This window comes from Pimephales promelas, chromosome 10 (assembly GCF_988280905.1).
Source record: "Pimephales promelas chromosome 10, fPimPro1.hap1.1, whole genome shotgun sequence".
Classification (NCBI taxonomy): domain Eukaryota; kingdom Metazoa; phylum Chordata; class Actinopteri; order Cypriniformes; family Leuciscidae; genus Pimephales; species Pimephales promelas.
The window spans coordinates 27,923,619-27,942,793 of record NC_142778.1 but is presented as its reverse complement, the minus strand read 5'-3'; the positions used below and the strand labels follow the sequence as shown (position 1 = coordinate 27,942,793).

Genomic DNA, 19,175 nt, shown 5'->3' with positions numbered 1-19,175 from the left:
GTACCTACTGATTGATGTCATAAATTCCTGACAAGTCTTTCAGCAGCACGCGCTCATCGCTGAGTGGTGCTCTAACTACGAGTTGTGTGGTTCCAGTCCTAAGGTCATGTGACCGCTCTATTGTCAAACCTCATGAGAAAACAGTTCACATCAAGAGCGACAGCAGACAGTAGTCGGGAAACACTACCTCTGAAAATGGGACTAAGGGACGAACTTCTCAAGGCAATATGGCATGCTTTCACAGCGCTGGATGTGGATAAAAGTGGGAAAGTGTCCAAGTCACAGTTAAAGGTTTGTTTTTGCCTTTGCATTAACTGTCTTGTTTCTTTAAGTTTGGGCACTGGACTGTAACTTGTTTCAATAGCTCAGTGCGGGAAATTCTTAGTGTTTAAGGACGCGCGAATTAAATGTAACAATGTTTCATGTGACGTTGTCTTTAGAATTTCAAACCCTAGTTTGTTTCAAAACTTCTGTTTCTGAGGTCTGACTTAATTGCAGTGCGTTACAGATGACGGCAATAGATACAAATGCAGCCTGACTATTTAAAGACTGAGTTATTTTCTAATCGCTTCCAAAACGTTGACTTTATTACAGGCCTCTAAAACTTTATCCAATATTTAAAATATTTTCAAATTAATTAAGTAATTATATCAACATTCTTTCCAACACATGAAAATGTTCTCCCAAAAATACACAATGACGTCTAAAAAAAAAAAAAAAAAAAAACACTAGTCCTTCTTCATAAGTGTCTGAGCACTGATTTAGATAATTATTATTGAATATACATTTCCATTATTGAATTTTTATTGGATGTTGTGGTGTTAATCTCAGTGTTGCCTTGCAGGTGCTTTCCCATAACCTCTGCACAGTGATGAAGATCCCTCATGATCCTGTAGCTCTGGAGGAACACTTTAGAGATGATGATGAAGGTCCTGTTTCCAATCAGGGATACATGCCCTACCTGAACAGATTCATTCTGGACAAGGTGAGCACTTCTTTCATTTTCCAGAGATTTAAGGATTGTGGGCCATCACTGAGTGGAAAAAATGATCTTGACAAAAATGTCTGGATTTCCCACATTTTGGACATTTTAGATCTTAGTTTTTCTCTAGATAAATAATGATAATAAACTTTATTTGATATAGTGCCTTTAAAAAGTAGCATCTCAAAGCACTTTACATAAAAATAATGAAATTAAACAGATACACATAACAGTCCAGGCAATAAAAACTAAACAAGCAATAAAAACAAAAAGCTAATATAATAACAAAGTAATCACACGAATCACATAAAAGCCACCCCAAAAAACTAAGTTTTAAAACCGTTAAAGGAGTAGTTCACTTTAAAAAAAACTTTGCTGATGCTGAATTCAGTCGAAAAGAAAATTAAGGTTTTTGATGAAAACATTCCAGGATTTTCTCCATATAATGGACTTCAATGGGAACCAAACGGTTCAAGGTCCAAATGAGAGTTTCATTGCAGCTTCAAAGGGCTTTAAACGACATCAGACGTTGAATAAGGGTCTTATCTAGCAAAACGATCAGTCATTTAAGAAATAAATAAATAAAAAAAGTTTTATAAGTTTTATAAGCACAAATGCTAGCCTTGCTCTGTTCTCTTGCTCTGTTCATGACTCTCCTGTTCGAACTCATTCATCAAAATGAACAAATCTTTTTTCGAGTCATGACTCGAGGGTCCTAGATAAGACCCTTATTCATCGTCTGGTGTCGTTTAAAGCCCTTTGAAGCTGCACTGAAACTCTCATTTGGACCTTGTACCATTTGGTTCCCAATGAAGTCCATTATATGGAGAAAATCCTGGAATGTTCTCATCAAAAAACTTAATTTCTTTTCGACTGAAGAAAGAAAGACGTGGACATCTTGGATGACATGGGGGTGAGTAAATTATCAGCAAAAGTTTTTTTAAAAGTGAACTACTCCTTTCAGGGATTCTGCATTCCTAATCTCAGAGGGCAGAGAATTCCAACATAAAATATATGTTGCCTGTACTGACAAATAATCCTTTTGAGGGCCATTCTTATTACAAACGGCGTGCGGTTTTCGTTATCATAAATTCTGTAATTCTTTTGTTCATTTTTTATGTGAAAATGTGTCCTCTTCATGGAACACTTACCTCAATTTGACTAAAACAATTGCATTTAGAACTATTTAGAGTAAATGTTAGATACAGTAATAAAAGGCATGAGAATTGTGTTTCATTTTGCAAGAGAAATGATGTTGAAAGTATCATGGAAGAATTACTTTGTAATTTCTCATTTTCTTATGCAAAAGGGAAACAGAGGGAGGGAACAGATTTCTCAATGCACCACAAAGCAGTTTAATTCTGCTCTTTAGGCAAGATTTGTTGTTGAAAAAAGATATCATATAAGCCACATTGAATTTTAATGCCTAAAATTCCTACGGCGGAAAGGCAAATTATACCCTTTGCCTATTTATGTTGACCTGAGGTCTCATGTTAAACAAACTTTGGGGCATTTACATCACTAGCCACATATTGTCAGCTTTCTCTGGTCACACTTCTGCCTCTAATTGTATAGTTGTATGACTGACCAAACACTCACTCCACCCTGCTGCAAAGAGACCCGCCTTTCCCCTTTCCTTGCATTCCATTTTGATTTTCATCCAAGTCATTTAACTTGTGGTCAGTGGGAGAAAACAAGTTACAGTGCTTCACACAGTTTTACACTCATACATTCACATACTACACTCACAGTCATGGCCTTCTGTCAGTACACAAACAGCTTAGTCACACATCTTAAGTCTATTTGCAAGACTATGTATGATCGTGTGATTTTGTTTGGGGTAAATTATGCCCCACATCTTTCATAGCCTTTCAGCTCTTTTGATTCCAGAAATGCATTGTCTGTGAAATGTTATGATGTCAAATGAGGAACAAAAGAGCGCAAACCAACACAAGACCAAAATAGATTGACGTTATATCAAAATGGGCTAGTGCTGTGTGACCCACTTCGTCTAATACGTAGTGTGGTTGTGTTCCTGTATAACATGCTGTGGCCACAATATGTGTAGAGTTCAAAATATGTTTGTTTCTCAACTATGTTTTACTTGAGATGATGGTTAGATGATACTCAAAAACCGCGGTAGATGATACACAAAAACCAACTGACAGGAAACATATGCTACCTTTCAAAAGTTTGGGATTTAGTAATATTAATAAAAAAGTAATACTTTTTTCAGCAATAATGATTTTAAAAAGATTGTTACAAATAAATGCTTTTGAAATTTGTTATTCAGAAAAAATATTAAGCGGAACAACAAATAGACCACAGCCATTTAAATATACTTTACATCGTAATGTTTGTTTTTTTTTTGAAAATGAAATGTAGCTTTGGAGATCCACTAAAGTGTATAATTGACCATTGTCCCATGGCAATTGATTCTCTACATGTGCTAGTTTAATCTATTTTATATTACTCTGTCTTTCACCTCACATAATAAAATACTTTGAAGTAAAATTAATACTGTATGTCCATTCCAGTAGCTATGAAATCATGTACGTGCAATTGGTTTTTATTCCTTACTTCTTTGTTATATTGATGTCCATAGTTGTTGAAGTTAGTTGACACTGTTTTGTGAACTTCCAGCTCACAAAATTCAGTTTGTACCCTTATTACAGGTCAAATACATGCAATTCGTCTATAGTTAGAAATATTCACTGATTGCATTGGCTAGTTTTCAGCATCTTGCTCATCCCAAACACTTTATACAGTCAGAGAAACCATAAAGCAGTTATTCACAGGCGTGATAAAGTCTATTTATGAATGTGATGGAGCCCAAGCTCCACTGAATACAAATGAACAGCTTCATCTGGAGAAGAACAGAGGCTCCACTGGCCTCTCAGGTCTCTACAAGGCCCCTATTGTAAGGTTCCCGGAGAAACCAGGGGCGCGATGGGAGGTGTGCGTGGAAGCGAGGGATCAAATCTGGCACATATATTAGTAAAGAAGAGCTGCCATTTCAAAACAAACAGAATTACACCACAGCAACTGAGACGGCGCTTGAGTTTACAGTGGATCACAGTGTTTAATGGGAGTTGTCTGGTCTCTCTTTTGTTGGAAACATTTGCATTTTTTAAATTCCATTCAGCTGAATATATTTTCTTCCTTTGAAGCTAAAAAGATAATCAATTTACACACAATATTTAAAAAAAAACAAACATAAAAACATTTGCGAACAACCACTGTTAAAATTTTGTAGATATTTGTTGAGTTGTTATTGTGCTGCTGATCTGGGGTTTTCCAAAGCCAACTCAAGTTACATAGTTACCAATAGAGTTCAACGAAACCTGCTACCAAAGTTGGCTAATCATGGTTTTGGAATACGCACCCCAGGTTATTTCTTTTCAATTATTTGTATTTTATCTTTTCTTATTCTTTGTCAATAATGTATATAGGTTTTATTAATATGTTGTAGGTTTGTATTGAATAATGACTGTAATAATCCAGAGTAGACTAGCTTTCATTAGCTTTTGTCAGACTTGTGTTCAATACACATTTAGTGCTTTATAAATTGAATTGTGCCCTATCATTTAAAGGCGTTACTACTTTTGTTTCATTAAGTTTGTCAGTTTATGACATGACTTTTGATGTTTTCGTAGTTTACATGTCACAGAGACAATAGTGCAGGTTTGACATCAGAACCTGGACATCTAATTCACCTCTGGTTCCTTCAAGGTTTTTTTCTGGTGTCTTATAATGTTTTTTGTGTAAAATAAACCTGTGTTGTAAACATAACTTGACCATATTTTGTCATTGTGTTCTACAGCATAAATTACACACACATTGCGAAAACATGCATTTTGAAGCACCTAATTTATGCAGCCTTTGAATAATACAATGTATCATGTGTTATGTGTAAGCCATGGTAAAGAGATGTGTTTTTAGTTTAGATTTACACCGACAGAGTGTTTCTGCTTCCTGAACAAGGATAGGAAGACTATTGCAGAGTTTGGGTGCTAAATAGCAAAAAGGATCCACCACCTGCAGTTGATCATATTCTGGGTATCAACTTGCCACAATTTTGAGATCACAATAGACGTTATATAGAAAGGACTATAATGTGTTAAGAGCTTGCTCAAGTACTGAGCTAAACCATTTAGTGCTTTGTAAGTAATTAGCTAGATGTTAAAATGAATGAGATGTGTTGTAGGGTGCCGTGCTGACACAACTTGGCTAATGTGGTCATACTTCCTGCTTCTAGTAGGAACTCTAGCTGCTGCATTTTGGTGCAAATGGAGTTTTTTTTCCCAAACGTTTAGCCTTGAGGTCATTAACACATAATTTCCATTACACGAGAGTAGATGTTAAAACTTCATGCTGATTTGTACTCGGCTTTCGCCAAGATAAGCACCAACTAAGACGTAGCTTTACAGTAAACTATGCTTCTCCACCCATTTACGCTTCTTTCATATGGTGATGTGAATCTCCTTCTGTCCGGCGTTAACGGCTGCAGTGTACTTGGTGCGTTAGCACACACGACGGCTGCAACTATTGTGTGGTCTCCTCAGTGGACCAGCACCACAACCGTCTGGATTGAGCCGAGTAGGGGACATTTCTATGGCCTTCAAGTGGGCACCTTCCATCCTCAGTGTTTCGTTGACTAGCCCACGACACCTTAAGAGGGCTTGACAGTAACTCTGGCGTCCCCCTCCGTCCTTCACTCAACTCAGCCCAGCTTACTGACCTTTACATCCATCCTCGTAGTTCACATGTGACCTAACCACAATCCCACAATCTCTCTGCAACCCAACCATACACGCCAACCCATTTGACTAAGGCTGTCGAGCCCCACCCTCTTCGTTAAAGTAGGTTTAGTGGCAACGGTTCCATATGGCATACTACCTACCGCAAAACACATTATCTGCCCAAACACCATCCCTCATTCACGCAATATACACAGGAATGTAATAAATGTAATGAAACTATACAAATAAACCAACAGACTCTATGAGTTGTTCAAGAATTCTACAAACCCGTAGCGTGGCGGCCTGTACACAGCAAGCTAGAATATTTCCGTCTCAACCACAGCCAGTTGCTGTTCCTCTCTGTTGCTTCAGATAAGTTCTTTACTGTGCGACGCAACTCTTGGCCACTGAATCCGACGCCTCTGAGGAACCGGGTTGTAGAGTGTGCCACAAAACCTCGACAACCCACTTCCACTGGATAAACCTGGAATCTCCATCCTCGCTGTCCTGCTTCAGTGGCCAGATGAGCATACCGAAGTTTCTTCCTCTCATATGCCTCATCTACCGCATCCTCCCATGGCACTGTAAACTCTATCAGTTGAACAATGTGTGCTGATCAAGACTGCAAAACAATATCTGGTCGTAGGTTAGTGGTGGCAATCTCAGGTAGAAAAATAAGCCGTTGATAAAAATCAGCCAGCATTTTCCAGTCTCTTACAGCTTCCAGTTGTCCTGGACTAGAACTGGGTTTTACACTATGAACTGACTGTTCCGCATTTGTTATTGAGAGCATTTGTCTTTATTTAGATATGAAGGAACCACCGGCGAATTAGAATGAAGGGTTCTGACATCATACTTGCACCACTCTATAACACCATTGTTTTCAAAAACTTGCACTTTGTAACACATTTTCAAAAGTTTGTGTTTTCAGGCCGCCAAAATGCTGTCGTCATGTAAATGAATGGCCGAAACGCGTATGGTTTTTAGTTGAAAACGCTGCCGTGTTAACGGCCCCAAAGCTTGCTTTGCTAAAATGTTTTGGAGTTTTTCAAACAGAATGTTTCAGATTCACTATTCAGATGGGCACTGGTTGCAAACTGTGCCCAGAATTCTCCAAAAGTATCCATGGGAACTCTAGTTAAGTACTGAGGGGAAAACATGTCTTATTTGCAGTGTTGTGTGTGCTTTGAATAGGTTTCAGGCCTTCTTTGCACTTGTAAACCAGATTCAGGACATTTTGTTCATCTGAACTGTATAACAAATCTGCTTAGAGTTGAACCCATCTAACACTTTATTCTGCCCATTATTATTATTTTTTCATTTTCAGTACCACAAGGTCTCATGATGACTTTTTTCCCCCTGCAGGTCCAGGACAACTTTGACCGAATGGATTTTAACATGTTGTGTTGGACACTGTGTGCCAGAAAAAACCTAAACAGAAACCACCTTCTTATCTCAGATGATGATGCATTTAAGATTTGGTGCATTTTCAACTTCCTGTCTGAGGATAAATATCCGTTGGTCATGGTCGCTGAGGAGGTGAGAATGATAACTATATTTTTTGCTAAGTTCTGAAACAAAATGTTACAAGAAAGAACCAGACAGCTTGGTAAAATCACTTGCAAAATGATGTAAACTTACATGCGATATACGGGTGCTACTAAATGTCCATGAGATTTCTATTTAGGAAATGTAGATGCGGAGATCTGCATACTGAAAATGGACATATGATTGTCTGAAAACAGGGTTTCCACACCTTTTGACAAATTATTTTCATGACTTTTTGAGTCGATCACTAGAGAAAGATTTTTATAAATAATTATTTAATTTCACACAAAGAGCAGTTGGGTTCTGACAAAATATTTTAGTGTTTAACAACAATTTGTATTCAACAATTTTAACAATTCAAATATTTTATCCATTTTCCTGACTTTTTAATCCTGACATGATTCCTCAATATTCCTGTATGTTTTTGGGAACCCTGGAAAGAGAACAACCTTTTTCCAACCTCATTTCATGATTAATAGTGTATTTTTAATCACCCATGATATTTTAATGGAAAAATGAATAAATAAAATAAAATATACTTTTCTGTTTTATAAACTTCTGTTAGGTTCTCTCATTCTTGTTATGGTTGTGATCAGTCTGTAAGAAGGAAATTTTACATCAGTGTGAAATCTGTGATATTTTAATAGAGAGGGAACTATATCAATATCATTATACCTTTCTTAGTTGTACAAATACAATTACTTAATGTGCCAAAGAAAACTCAAAAACTCAAATTCATAATTAGTGCAGCAGAATAGCTATGTTGCACACGAAAAACTATCATCTTACTAAGAAATGTGCATTTGTTTTAGGCTCACAAAAATACCTTTCCGTTTCCTTACCTTATCCCTTTCCGTTAATTATTAAAACAAGTATGGATATAATTATGTGTTTGTTCTCAGATAGAGTACTTCCTTCGTAAGCTAACGGATACCATGGGTGGCAGCTGGATCGAAGAAAAATTTGAAGAGTACAAGCTCCAGCTGAGCAGCAAGCACCAGTGTCTGATCGTGTGGGAGATGATCGAGTTGGTGGGTATGGGTCACTTCAGTAAGGGCATGGACCGCCAGACCCTCTCCATGGGCATTAATGAAGTGTTCCAGGAACTTATTCTGGATGTGCTCAAACAGGTAAGAAGGAGTATGGCTCCAGTATAATGCAAACTCTATACAGATTACACATACATACAGGGTCCAAAATGTACCTTTTGCCATAATTTCCGTTGGCCTTAGTATTGAGAAAATCTGCTGGCCATAAATATTTCTAATTGGCTATCAGGCTATGAAAATGGTATTATTTGGCTGATTTTTCCCTTTCATATTTTTGACAAAAATGTTATGAGCTGAAAAATTTAAAACATTTTAAATACAATTTTCACTGAAGTAAAAGTAGTTTGGAGACAAGTTTCTCTACTTTGTTTTGCATCACGTTGTCATTCGATCATATATTAGATATTTATAATTTGATATATAATCCCATCTTTCCTAATAAAGTTACCATTCAATTTTCGTCTTATTTGGCAGGTGTTAATTTTGGACCCAAAATAATTTAATTATTATATTTAATTATTATATAGACAGTTGTGCTCATACCCTCTGAATGTTTGATGGACACATTAAAAACAGTAATATTGTGACATTTTATTACAATTTAAAACAACTGTTTTCTATTTAAAATTGTAATTTATTCCTGTGATAGGCAATTGCAGCAGCCATTACATAGTCTTCAGTGTCACAATCCTTTGGAAATCATTCTAATATGCTGATTTAGTGTTCAATAAACAGTTCTATTTGTTATTATTGTTGAAAACCGTTGCGTTGCTTAATATATATATATATATATTTTTTTTTTGGAAACCATGATATATATTTTTCCAGGATTGTTATTTCTATTTATTCATTTTTGTTTTTTAAAAAAAAATCTTGTGTCTTTACTGTCACTTTTGATCAATTTACTGCATCAGTTTGAATGATAGTGTATATCCATTTTTTTTATTAAGTATAGTCAAAATTTTGCTTAGAAGGTAAACTATTAACAGTTAATTAATTTGCTATGCAAAAATGTACAGTTCATCTCATGAAGTCATTTTGAATAAACATGGAAAATCTGGTTTGTTATAATCATTGTTTCACTGTGGTGGCTGTTGCCAAACCTGTTACAATTTAATTTCCTAATGGTTAAGAATGTAAGTCATACCTGGAATGTTAATGTCTTAACAGAGTGTAGCCTGACTGTTAAAAATGGCCTTTAGTATATTGGCGTCTGGCTAACAGCCATTAAATCAGTTGCCTGTGTTTTGATGTCTGAATGTTTTGTAGATCTGAGGGCAGTGTGAACAAAGCACACTTGCATCAATGTTGTTTTCTGCTTTGACTGTGAATGAGAGAAAGATTGGTGCCAAGGCCAGCTGTGCAGACACAGTCAGGAAAGGTAGAGATTAACTAAGTCATAGGAAACTGATTCTTAAACAGGACGTGATACTTTCATGGCTTGAAATGTGCATTCAGTGTAAAAGACGCCTTAGAAAAAAATAGAGCATGTGAGTCAGCATGGCTATCCAGACTTTTTGGTCCATTTAGCACTTGCAGCAGTGATGCAGAGTGACTCATAGATAATTTGAGGAGCAGGACTCACTGTTGTTTCCAGCTGTTGGCTCCACCAACTGCAATGTGACCTATTCCCTTTACCTGTTACAGGGTTACATGATGAAAAAGGGCCACAAAAGGAAGAACTGGACCGAGCGGTGGTTCCTGTTGAAGCCCAGTGTAATTTCATACTATGCCAGTGAAGATCTTACAGAGAAGAAAGGAGACATACTACTAGATGGAAACTGTTGTGTTGAGGCAAGAACGCTTTTCTGCAATGATTTATTGTAAACGTTGTGATCTCAGCTTGGGTTTTACTATAAGTGAAATCTGTCTGCAATTGTTATGGTGGCATCATTCTCATGGACGCATTTCCTTTTCCTCTTCTTGTGATGACCTCATGCATTCCTCTGCAGTCCTTACCCGATAAGGAGGGCAAAAAATGCCTTTTCTACGTTAAGTGCTCTGACAAAAGCTTTGAAATCAGCGCCTCCGATAAGAAGAAAAAACAAGAGTGGATTCAAGGTGAGATATGAAATATCCAATCAAAAGTTTGGTCATATTGGGTCACATTCACTAATAATTGCGTGGATTATTTCGTATTTGTGCACACAGGAGAACAACACGTTCGTACACACATTAATCTGTTCTTAAAATCGTTCTGATGTTATTGAATTTGGAGTACTCTAAATGAGCAACAGTGTGTCCGAGGGTAGTCAGTGGTTTAGATAAAACACAACCAGACCATCTCCATATAAGGGCTTTCCACACACCCTTTCCTTACAGCTTCTCGTCATTCTCGTCATACTTGCCGCTGTTTTCAGACGCAATTAATGCAGCAGGGCTGGGCAACGATTAATCGCGATTAATCGTATCCACAATAAAAGTTTGTGTTTATGTAATATTTGTGTGCGTAGTGTGTATAACTATTTTGTATACATAATTACACACACATGCATGTCTATATTTAAGAAATATTTGCATGTATATACTTTATATATATTTATACATAATTAATATTATGTATAAACATAAATATTTGATATATTAAGAACACATTTTTCTTAAATATATACATGCATGTGTGTGTATTTATATATACAAAATAGTTACACACTACGCACACAAATATTAAGGAAACAAACTTTTTTTTTTGGATGCAATTAATCGTTGCCCAGCCTTAAAATTATAGTTGTGTCAGTTAGGATGATTTGATGCTCAAATTGGTGCTTTAAACAGTTATGCTGCTTAATAGTTTTGTGAAAATTTCACGATTCTTAGAATAGAAAGTTTAAAAGAACAACATTTATTTGATACCAAAATCTTTTGTAACAGGACATTTTTTTTTTTTTTTTGACTTTTGAGAAATGTTATTAATCCTTGCGGTAGTGTAGTGGTACTGTAGTTTTGAATACTTTACTAATGTTCTAAAATGTGGTAAATACTCTAATAAAGAATGAGTAGGTCTGAGAAAAGTGTACTGGAGTGCATACTGTTTATATTGTTTCATTATCCTTTATTGTTATTCACCATTGTCAGGTTAGTATATCACATTTTTGTGAGAGTTATCTAGTTAATATTGAGATATTGAATCATTTCTGTCATTTATGCCCACTCAGCCATTCAGACTTGTATCACACTCCTGAAGGTCGGACGTCCGGCTCCACACCACGAGGCACGGCAGAAGCGGCGAGAGTTACGACAGAAACAACAGGCTGAGCAGGAAGAACTTGAGCTGAGGATGAGAGAGCTGCAGACGGCCAATGAGAACAAACAGAGAGAGCTGGAGGCCATGAGGAAGGTCTGTAATGTTCTACATCAACAGTTGCTGAGCTTACAACTCACAAACAAATGTCTCTCAGACCTTTTACTGGAAATTGCATGTTTTGTTCCTTCAACATTTTAAATTTAATTTCTATTTTTATTACAATCCTTGCAAAATATCACCATCTCTGGAAAATTTTAGTACAACTATGAGACTTGAAAAACCTGTATTTAGTCATGCATGGAATGGCAAAAACATTTTGCATTTAAAATGAAAAGATAAAGTGTTGTAGGGATTGCGAACAAAACTGTTCAATTGAAATGAGTGAACTATGAGTGAAACAGGAACTTTGTCTTTAGCGACTGACCATTCATGACGAAATGTTTCCCCAGGAACCCACGGTGGTTCTTTGTAATCTCTCTCTCTCTGCTATTCATGAATTTTGATGTCACTGAATCCCTTTTCTTTGATTTCAAGTACCACCTTCCCTATTCAGGCCCTCTACAGAAACTTGCAGCAGAAGTTGTTTAATCCTAAACAGACTGTACTGAAAGCTGAAATCAGATTAGCTTTAGAGTGTGTGGTTTCACACCCTATAGAGAAATGTGGATTGAGCAAAGAAGTGAGTTTAGTATGTATGTGTGAGAACCTTCTTTCATCCCATTTCTCGTTATCCTAATTATCTTTTCTGGTTGAGTGATTTAATATTGTTAAATAAGGGTTTAGCCAGACTTATCCGCAGTGAGTTTTATCGTCAGCAAGTGGATTAAAATCTATAAGATAAGCATGACCCTGAACAGATTTAACACACCGACTAATCAACCAAGACTGAGATTTCATTGGTGAGCATTTTAAATGTTGAGTAATGTGCAGTATAGAAATTTGTTTATAGACTTTAAGCAATACTAAATTAATCTTTTGGCATACAAAAATAAATCAATAATTTAGACTTGACTAGCTACTGTATACACACAAACCACTATAAACTATTTAAAAACATTCAAACATTTACTTGACAAAAGTTTTTTCATCATTATATATATATATATATATATAAATATATATATATATATGAAAAACACAAGTATTAAAAAGTATTTTAAACTGTTTAAACATGTTTTGTAAATAGAAAATTTAAATTATGTTTAAATAGAAATTATTCTATATTAATTATTGGTTTACTTAGTCTATAAACACAGAGAAATTAAAATGTAAACAGTGTTTTATGTATGTATTAATTAACCTGCATGCTTTCAGTTTAAGCATTTAATGTATAAAAATGAAAATTCTGTCAACATTTACTCACCCTCAAGTTGTTCCAAACTTGTATTCATTTTTCTTCTTCTGCAGAACACCAAAGGAGATGATGTGAATAATATGTGTTACCTAACAGTTGATAATTCCCATTGACTTCCATAGTATGAGAAAAAAATGATGGAACTTAATTGGGTCCATCAACTGTAATAATCACCAACATTCTTCAAAATTCTTTCTTTTGTGTTCAGCAGAAGAAAAAACTAACAGCTGATTACAGTATATTAGACGCAATACTCGCATATTCTCTGATAGAAAACCAGTGGCACAGTAAATGCAGTGTTAAGTGGAAACAATCATTTAATTTACAGTGATGACAAGTTCTCATTGTCTAGTCCAGTTGTGTCTGAACTGTTGTCTGAATGGAGAACAGTCCAGCATTGATGTGTCAGCGCCTCTCCCCCTGTCCTCTTATACATGGCAGGACAATAGGGGCCTGGGGAGAGAGCTAGAGAGGGCCGTTCCAAACCCTGAACAATACCTGCCCTGTCACTCAGCACGGCCACCTGGGATCTCACACTGACCTGCCATCTGAGCACAACCATATAGACAGTGATTGAGGGGAGAGACTGTGGTCAGCTGTGTAAATGGAGGATATTGTTGCTGTTTATATTTAACTAGAAAAAAAAAAAAGTATTCTGGCTTTTACAACATTGTGCTCAAGAGTTATAGGTGTGGATGTGTCAGTTTTAGTGGTTCTGTGGTTTATTTGTGTTTGGTTTGGTTAGATCCTGCTGTGCTTAAGTTTGCACTGGCCCTAATCCAGATGGTACTGCCTATCTCTGACCACTTGCATTCTGGGTAGTGGTATTATGATCCAATGAAGAGAAGTTGATTGTTTCCTCCTTTTAATAGCCAACTCTAAATATCCAGTTCAGCACGTGTATCTGTTGTATTTACAAATGAAGTGTTTCCGTTGCACAGAAACTGGAGGAGGCTGCAGCCAATGCAACAGAAGAGGAACACAGACGTCTGCAGATCCAGAACGAGCTGCAGGATCTCTACCGGGTGGAAATGGAGAAAGAAAAAATGGTACTTTTTTTCTCTGTTTACCTGATTGATTCTTCTATGGTTTTGAAGTCATGCACCTAGAGATGTTAATTTGACCAATAGCGTTCATTACTTCAGCTCCACGGAGCCTCGTTTGATTATTACAGGAAGTACGCTGCAGCATATGTTCTGCTTTCTACTATTATAACTGGAAATGTGGAAGCACAAAATGTGCACACAGTTACACACACATAAAAATAAAGAAATAATCAGTCTCATTCTCTCTGAACTGATAAATTAGATCTTATGGAATTTTTTAAAGGGAGAGTTCATCTAAAAATGAAGTTTGTCATCATTTGATGATCATCATGTGTTTTCAAACCTGGGGTGCGTTTCCCGAAAGCATCGTTCGCCAACTATAGTCGCAAGTTGGTCGCAATTTCCATCGAACTCTATTGGTAACGACGGAACTTGCGACCATAGTTGGCGAACGATGCTTTCGGGAAACGCACCCCTGAATGACTTTACTTTCTTCTGTGGAAGTGGAAGACAAAAGTGGAAATTTTGAAAAAAAGTTTTTGTCCAATGAAAGTCAGTGGGGTCCAGTGTTGTTTCAAGAATTAAAACGTTATTTAAATAGTGTCTTATGGGATTTTTACAATTATTTTGTGTGTTTTAGGTGCGGCAAGAAATGGAGGAACAGGTGGCTCAAAAGTCCAGTGAGTTAGAGCAGTATCTGCAGCGCGTACGTGAGCTGGAGAGCATGTACCACCGCTTAGAAGAGGCACTAGAGGACGAAAGACAGGCCAGACAGGATGAGGAAACTGTCCGAAAACTACAGGCCAGGTAAATATGTATAAAGTCAGGGCCGTTTCTGACCATTTTGGTGCTCTATTTCAGCAATATAGTTGAAGAAATACAGTACATCCAAAATAACATACCATTAATTAGCCTATTCAAAAATAGTTGATAGGAGACTAAGATTTTCAACATAATACTTTGTAACTATCCTTAAGTAAAGAGAATCTGTGTCTTCCTAGCCTATTTATTAGAATAAGCTGTGGTTTGATCTGCTCAGTAGTTCCGAAGAAACATATTATTATACCATAGACACACAGTTGAGGCATGAAGGTCATGTGGTTGGCTACAAAGGGGTGTCCATTTCCTTGTAAGGTGGGAAGTTGCAGTAGCGTCACAAACACATGATGTCTGTTCAAGTCTGCAGTTCCTGTTCCCAGTCTCACCCCACGAAAGCCATCTCTCTTCCTGTGTTTGTGCTGACCCATCGCAAGCTCATCACTTACCCAAACTGACACAATCTGCACTATTAACCGTGTGTGAATTCCCCTCATTTATATGGCCACACATCTTGGCTCGCAAAGGCCATTCGGTTTAAAATATATGCAATTCAATGTGTACATGCTTGCTTTATACAGTCTATTTTAGGTCACATGAGTTTATATACAGTAAAAATGCTTTTTAAATGTATTTACTTCACATCTGTAACTGTACAGGTTTGTTATTTAACGTTAGCTGTGTTATATTCATCTGCAACATCAATGTGGACTTTTCTAAAGATCCATTTGGCTAAAATTTTAATTGTAAAGCAAACACATGAGGAGAGTTCTCCACAACTGGCAGAACAATATGGCACTTCTTTTCTCTCCAATACTGTAGAAAATTAAATGAAATTAAATGTGGAGGAATTTAACTGTGACCAGATGATTTACAGGCCAGGTATGTGACAAGATGTGTGTAACTATGCAACAGAACGCCTTCCAAAAGCAACATGACATCATGACTTTTGCGTAAACATACACGCCACATTCAAGTCAAGTGGCGTGTTATCTATACGCATTTTGAGCTATCAGCGTGTATGCGTGTATATCTACGCCATTAATGTCCGAGTGATTCCGCGTGTATGTACACTCCGTCAAATGTCAGAGCGAAACGAAACAAAATGTAGATCTACATCTGGAGAGCCATATATTTTTTTCCAAGGATGGTAGGGGAACACTCATAAATGCTATTAGTGACGGGTAGGTTTAGGGACGGGGGTGGGGTAGGTCATATATTTATATGTATAGTAATAACGTTGAGTCAACGGCGTTCATAAGCATGCTGAAAAGCAATTATGCGTGTTGATAGTACGCCAAAAATGGAAATACAAATTGGCGTGTCATACATACGCCATTTCATGAGATCAGTCTGTCCAAAAGACACAATTTAATGACACGATAGTATGTCTTAGAGCGTGTCTACCCTTTTGCTACACACAAAAAGAGTACATACGTTCAGGGTGTAGTACAAACAGTCAAATTGCGACATAGCACAACAACACTCTTACTTCAACAATAAAAACATGATTTATGTGTGTTTAAATGTGTTTATCTAAAGTAATTTTTGCTTATGGTTGAATTGGATCATCGAAGATCAGCAGTAAAAGCAGATTTTTATATTTGTGTCATTTAACATTTAATTATTGTAGGTATTCTGAGTTTGCATTTCACTATTTGTATTAATTTCAAGGAATACTGAATCTGTTTTTGTGCAAGTCAGATGAGAAAGTGCATGCTCAGAACTTTCAGTAACAACGCCTCTGCACTTACTCTCGATTTCTCACAACAATATTGGGGACTGGAGAGTTGTCAGTCAATAAACGGGAAGACAGTAACTCAAATTTTGACAAAGCAACTCAGATTTGTTAAATTAAAAGTAATGCATATTCTGATTACGTAACTGATAATGTGTAACCCCAGCACTGCCAGTACAAGTATAAGAGTGTATTTGAGTAGTATTATTTCACTAATACAGTATGACAAATGTTTAGAATGTATACTTTTTTTGGCACAGCAGTAACGCAAGAGCTTGCGACAAGGATTTACCACTTCCTCCCGCCACTTTTCAGTTTGCCTTCTGGTTGTCTAATTAAGATCTAAAAAGCTACAAATAGCATTTGAAAATGAAATGTTTTTTTAAAATGTGATCATGTGTATCTATGTCTGCTGCAGGCTGTTGGAAGAGGAGGTATCCAAGCGTGCAGAGCTGGAACAGATACACCTGTATCAACAGCAGACCATTTCTCAGACACAAGCAGAGAAGCAGGAGCTGGAACGAGAACGGCTGGCAAAGGAAAGCGCTTTGGAGTCTGCCATGCAGCAGCTGCAGCAGCTCGAGGCGGACAGACTGGGGGCTCTGGAGCAATATGAGGTAGGACACTAGAATAATAGAGCCGCAGGCTAATTATACTCGAGTTGCGATCGTTCTCGCTTTCAAAGATTTTCCTGTGTAGATTGCCATCTAATGGCTGAATTGGTGCAATGTAACCACTCTTTTATATTGCTACTTCTCATCACAACAACAACCTTTATTTTATAAAGCACTTTTAACACAATATTGATCCAAAGTGCTGTACATAGTGCATAGCAGGACTGCACTATAAAAAACAACAAGGACTACAGAATAAAAATGTGTTTTCAGAGTAGATTTAAAAATGTCCAATGAAGGAGCAGACCTCACATGATATGGGAGAGCAATCCAAAGCTTGGGCCCAGCCTTTTAATTTGTAGCAACATCGTGACACATTTAAAAGCAAGTGATTTGAAGATCTCACAATAAGATCACAAATATACCTTGGTGCACAGCCAGACACAACTCATGATGGGTTTGTATGTTTTGTCTGAGCAGGAGGTGATGAAGAAACTAGCAGATGCTGCTAATAATACAAAGAGCTGGAAAGACAAGGTGACCCACCATGAGGGACTCATACGGCTCATTCAGCCAGGTGACCTAGTTTTTAATTTAAGTACTTCTATTTAACATTTATTTTCCAGCACCTGATCTTTTCAAATATGACTAGAACTTTTTATGCTGCACATCGATTCACACCAATTATGTAATATACTGTCTGCGATGGACCATATTTTTTTGATTTATAACATTTATATTATTATTATTATTACTTATTACACCAATAAATTTGCAATTATTATCGATGTAATTAATGTCTTTATTAATAATAATAAATACCAGTAATAACCGTTTATTTTTTATACATTTTTAATTAGAATTTTATTGTTGAGGATAACCCCATTCAATAACCCCATTTGGAAAATAATATTAACAATTAATTATTATTATTATTTACTGATCATCTAGTGCCATAAAAAATGCAGTTGACCGTTTATGCTCATATTAATCTAATTTGTGACTAAATTTAGATTAGTATTTGCTGAATTAAGACGTTTATATATCTTTTTTTGTTCAGGTCCTAAGCACCCTCAGAAAATCACAAACTGGGGACCTGCAGCATTCACAGAGGCAGAACTGAGTCTGAGAGAAAAGGACTGGCAGGTTAAGAAAAACAGGCCTGCTACACCACAGTAGTGCCCTTAAAGTTTTGTTTGTAATGCTGTGCTGTTAATACACCGTTACTGTAGATAAAGTCACTAGTGAAGTATGTATGCTGCCTCTGTGGGGTTAGTCTCTGACCACACTAAATCTGTAGGCCACTTGACTTTACATAGGGTTAAGTTTAGCCTGGCTTCATCTGAAAGAATCGTGTCTCACCATTGCAATCTATACTGTAACATTCCAGTGTCATTTGGCCCTCTGCTTTGAAGTGATTTTATACATTTTTGTATGATGTTCTACATCTTGCATTTCCACCGAAGTAATGGCAGATGTTTCTTCCCCGTAATTCATGAGTTTTAAACCATTTTTTATTTTTATAAATGTAAAAAAAAAAAAAAAACAATGAAGTGAAAAACCTTACTGACCAAGTAACTTTTTACAAAGTGCACTTATATCTCTAATTTAGTTTTACATTTTCTTTATTAAAAATGTCTGTCAGCTATCATGTAAAATGGTCTAAAACATTCTGATAATTTATAACATACATAATACTTTTGCAAGTACAGTTCACCTAGCAGTTGTACCCATTCTCATTCAAGGAGACATGATTGCGGTATTAACTAATAATTAACTAAACTCAATGCCACAATTTATCTGTGTTTTTGGGATTATTCAGTCAGTTACAATACCGTACCAAACTAATGTGTTTGCCTCAAACTAATGCCCAGATTTAAGTCCTGAGACTGTATTGTTTATCATTCAATAAAAAGGGCATTATTTAATAGTTGTAAATTATTTATTTTCTGTGTTTTAGAACCTACTGCCTTGTTACCAGAGTCATTTTGTTCAGTGCATGAAAGGTGAAAGGTTTTAATAGTAACCGTCCACAAGGGGTC

General features: G+C 36.5%; 1 protein-coding gene across 1 annotated transcript; it reads left to right on the top strand.

The window, feature by feature from the left end:
• The first annotated feature begins 105 nt into the window (after positions 1-105).
• Positions 106-19,061, top strand: swap70b (switching B cell complex subunit SWAP70b). Its single transcript, XM_039693042.2, has 12 exons — positions 106-291; positions 845-985; positions 7,090-7,263; positions 8,175-8,402; positions 9,969-10,115; positions 10,274-10,382; positions 11,477-11,658; positions 13,861-13,968; positions 14,606-14,772; positions 16,938-17,136; positions 17,614-17,710; positions 18,194-19,061. The coding sequence occupies exons 1-12, from the start codon at positions 133-135 to the stop codon at positions 18,310-18,312; spliced, it is 1,830 nt and encodes a 609-aa protein (XP_039548976.2). The 5' UTR covers positions 106-132; the 3' UTR covers positions 18,313-19,061.
• The last annotated feature ends 114 nt before the right edge of the window (positions 19,062-19,175 follow it).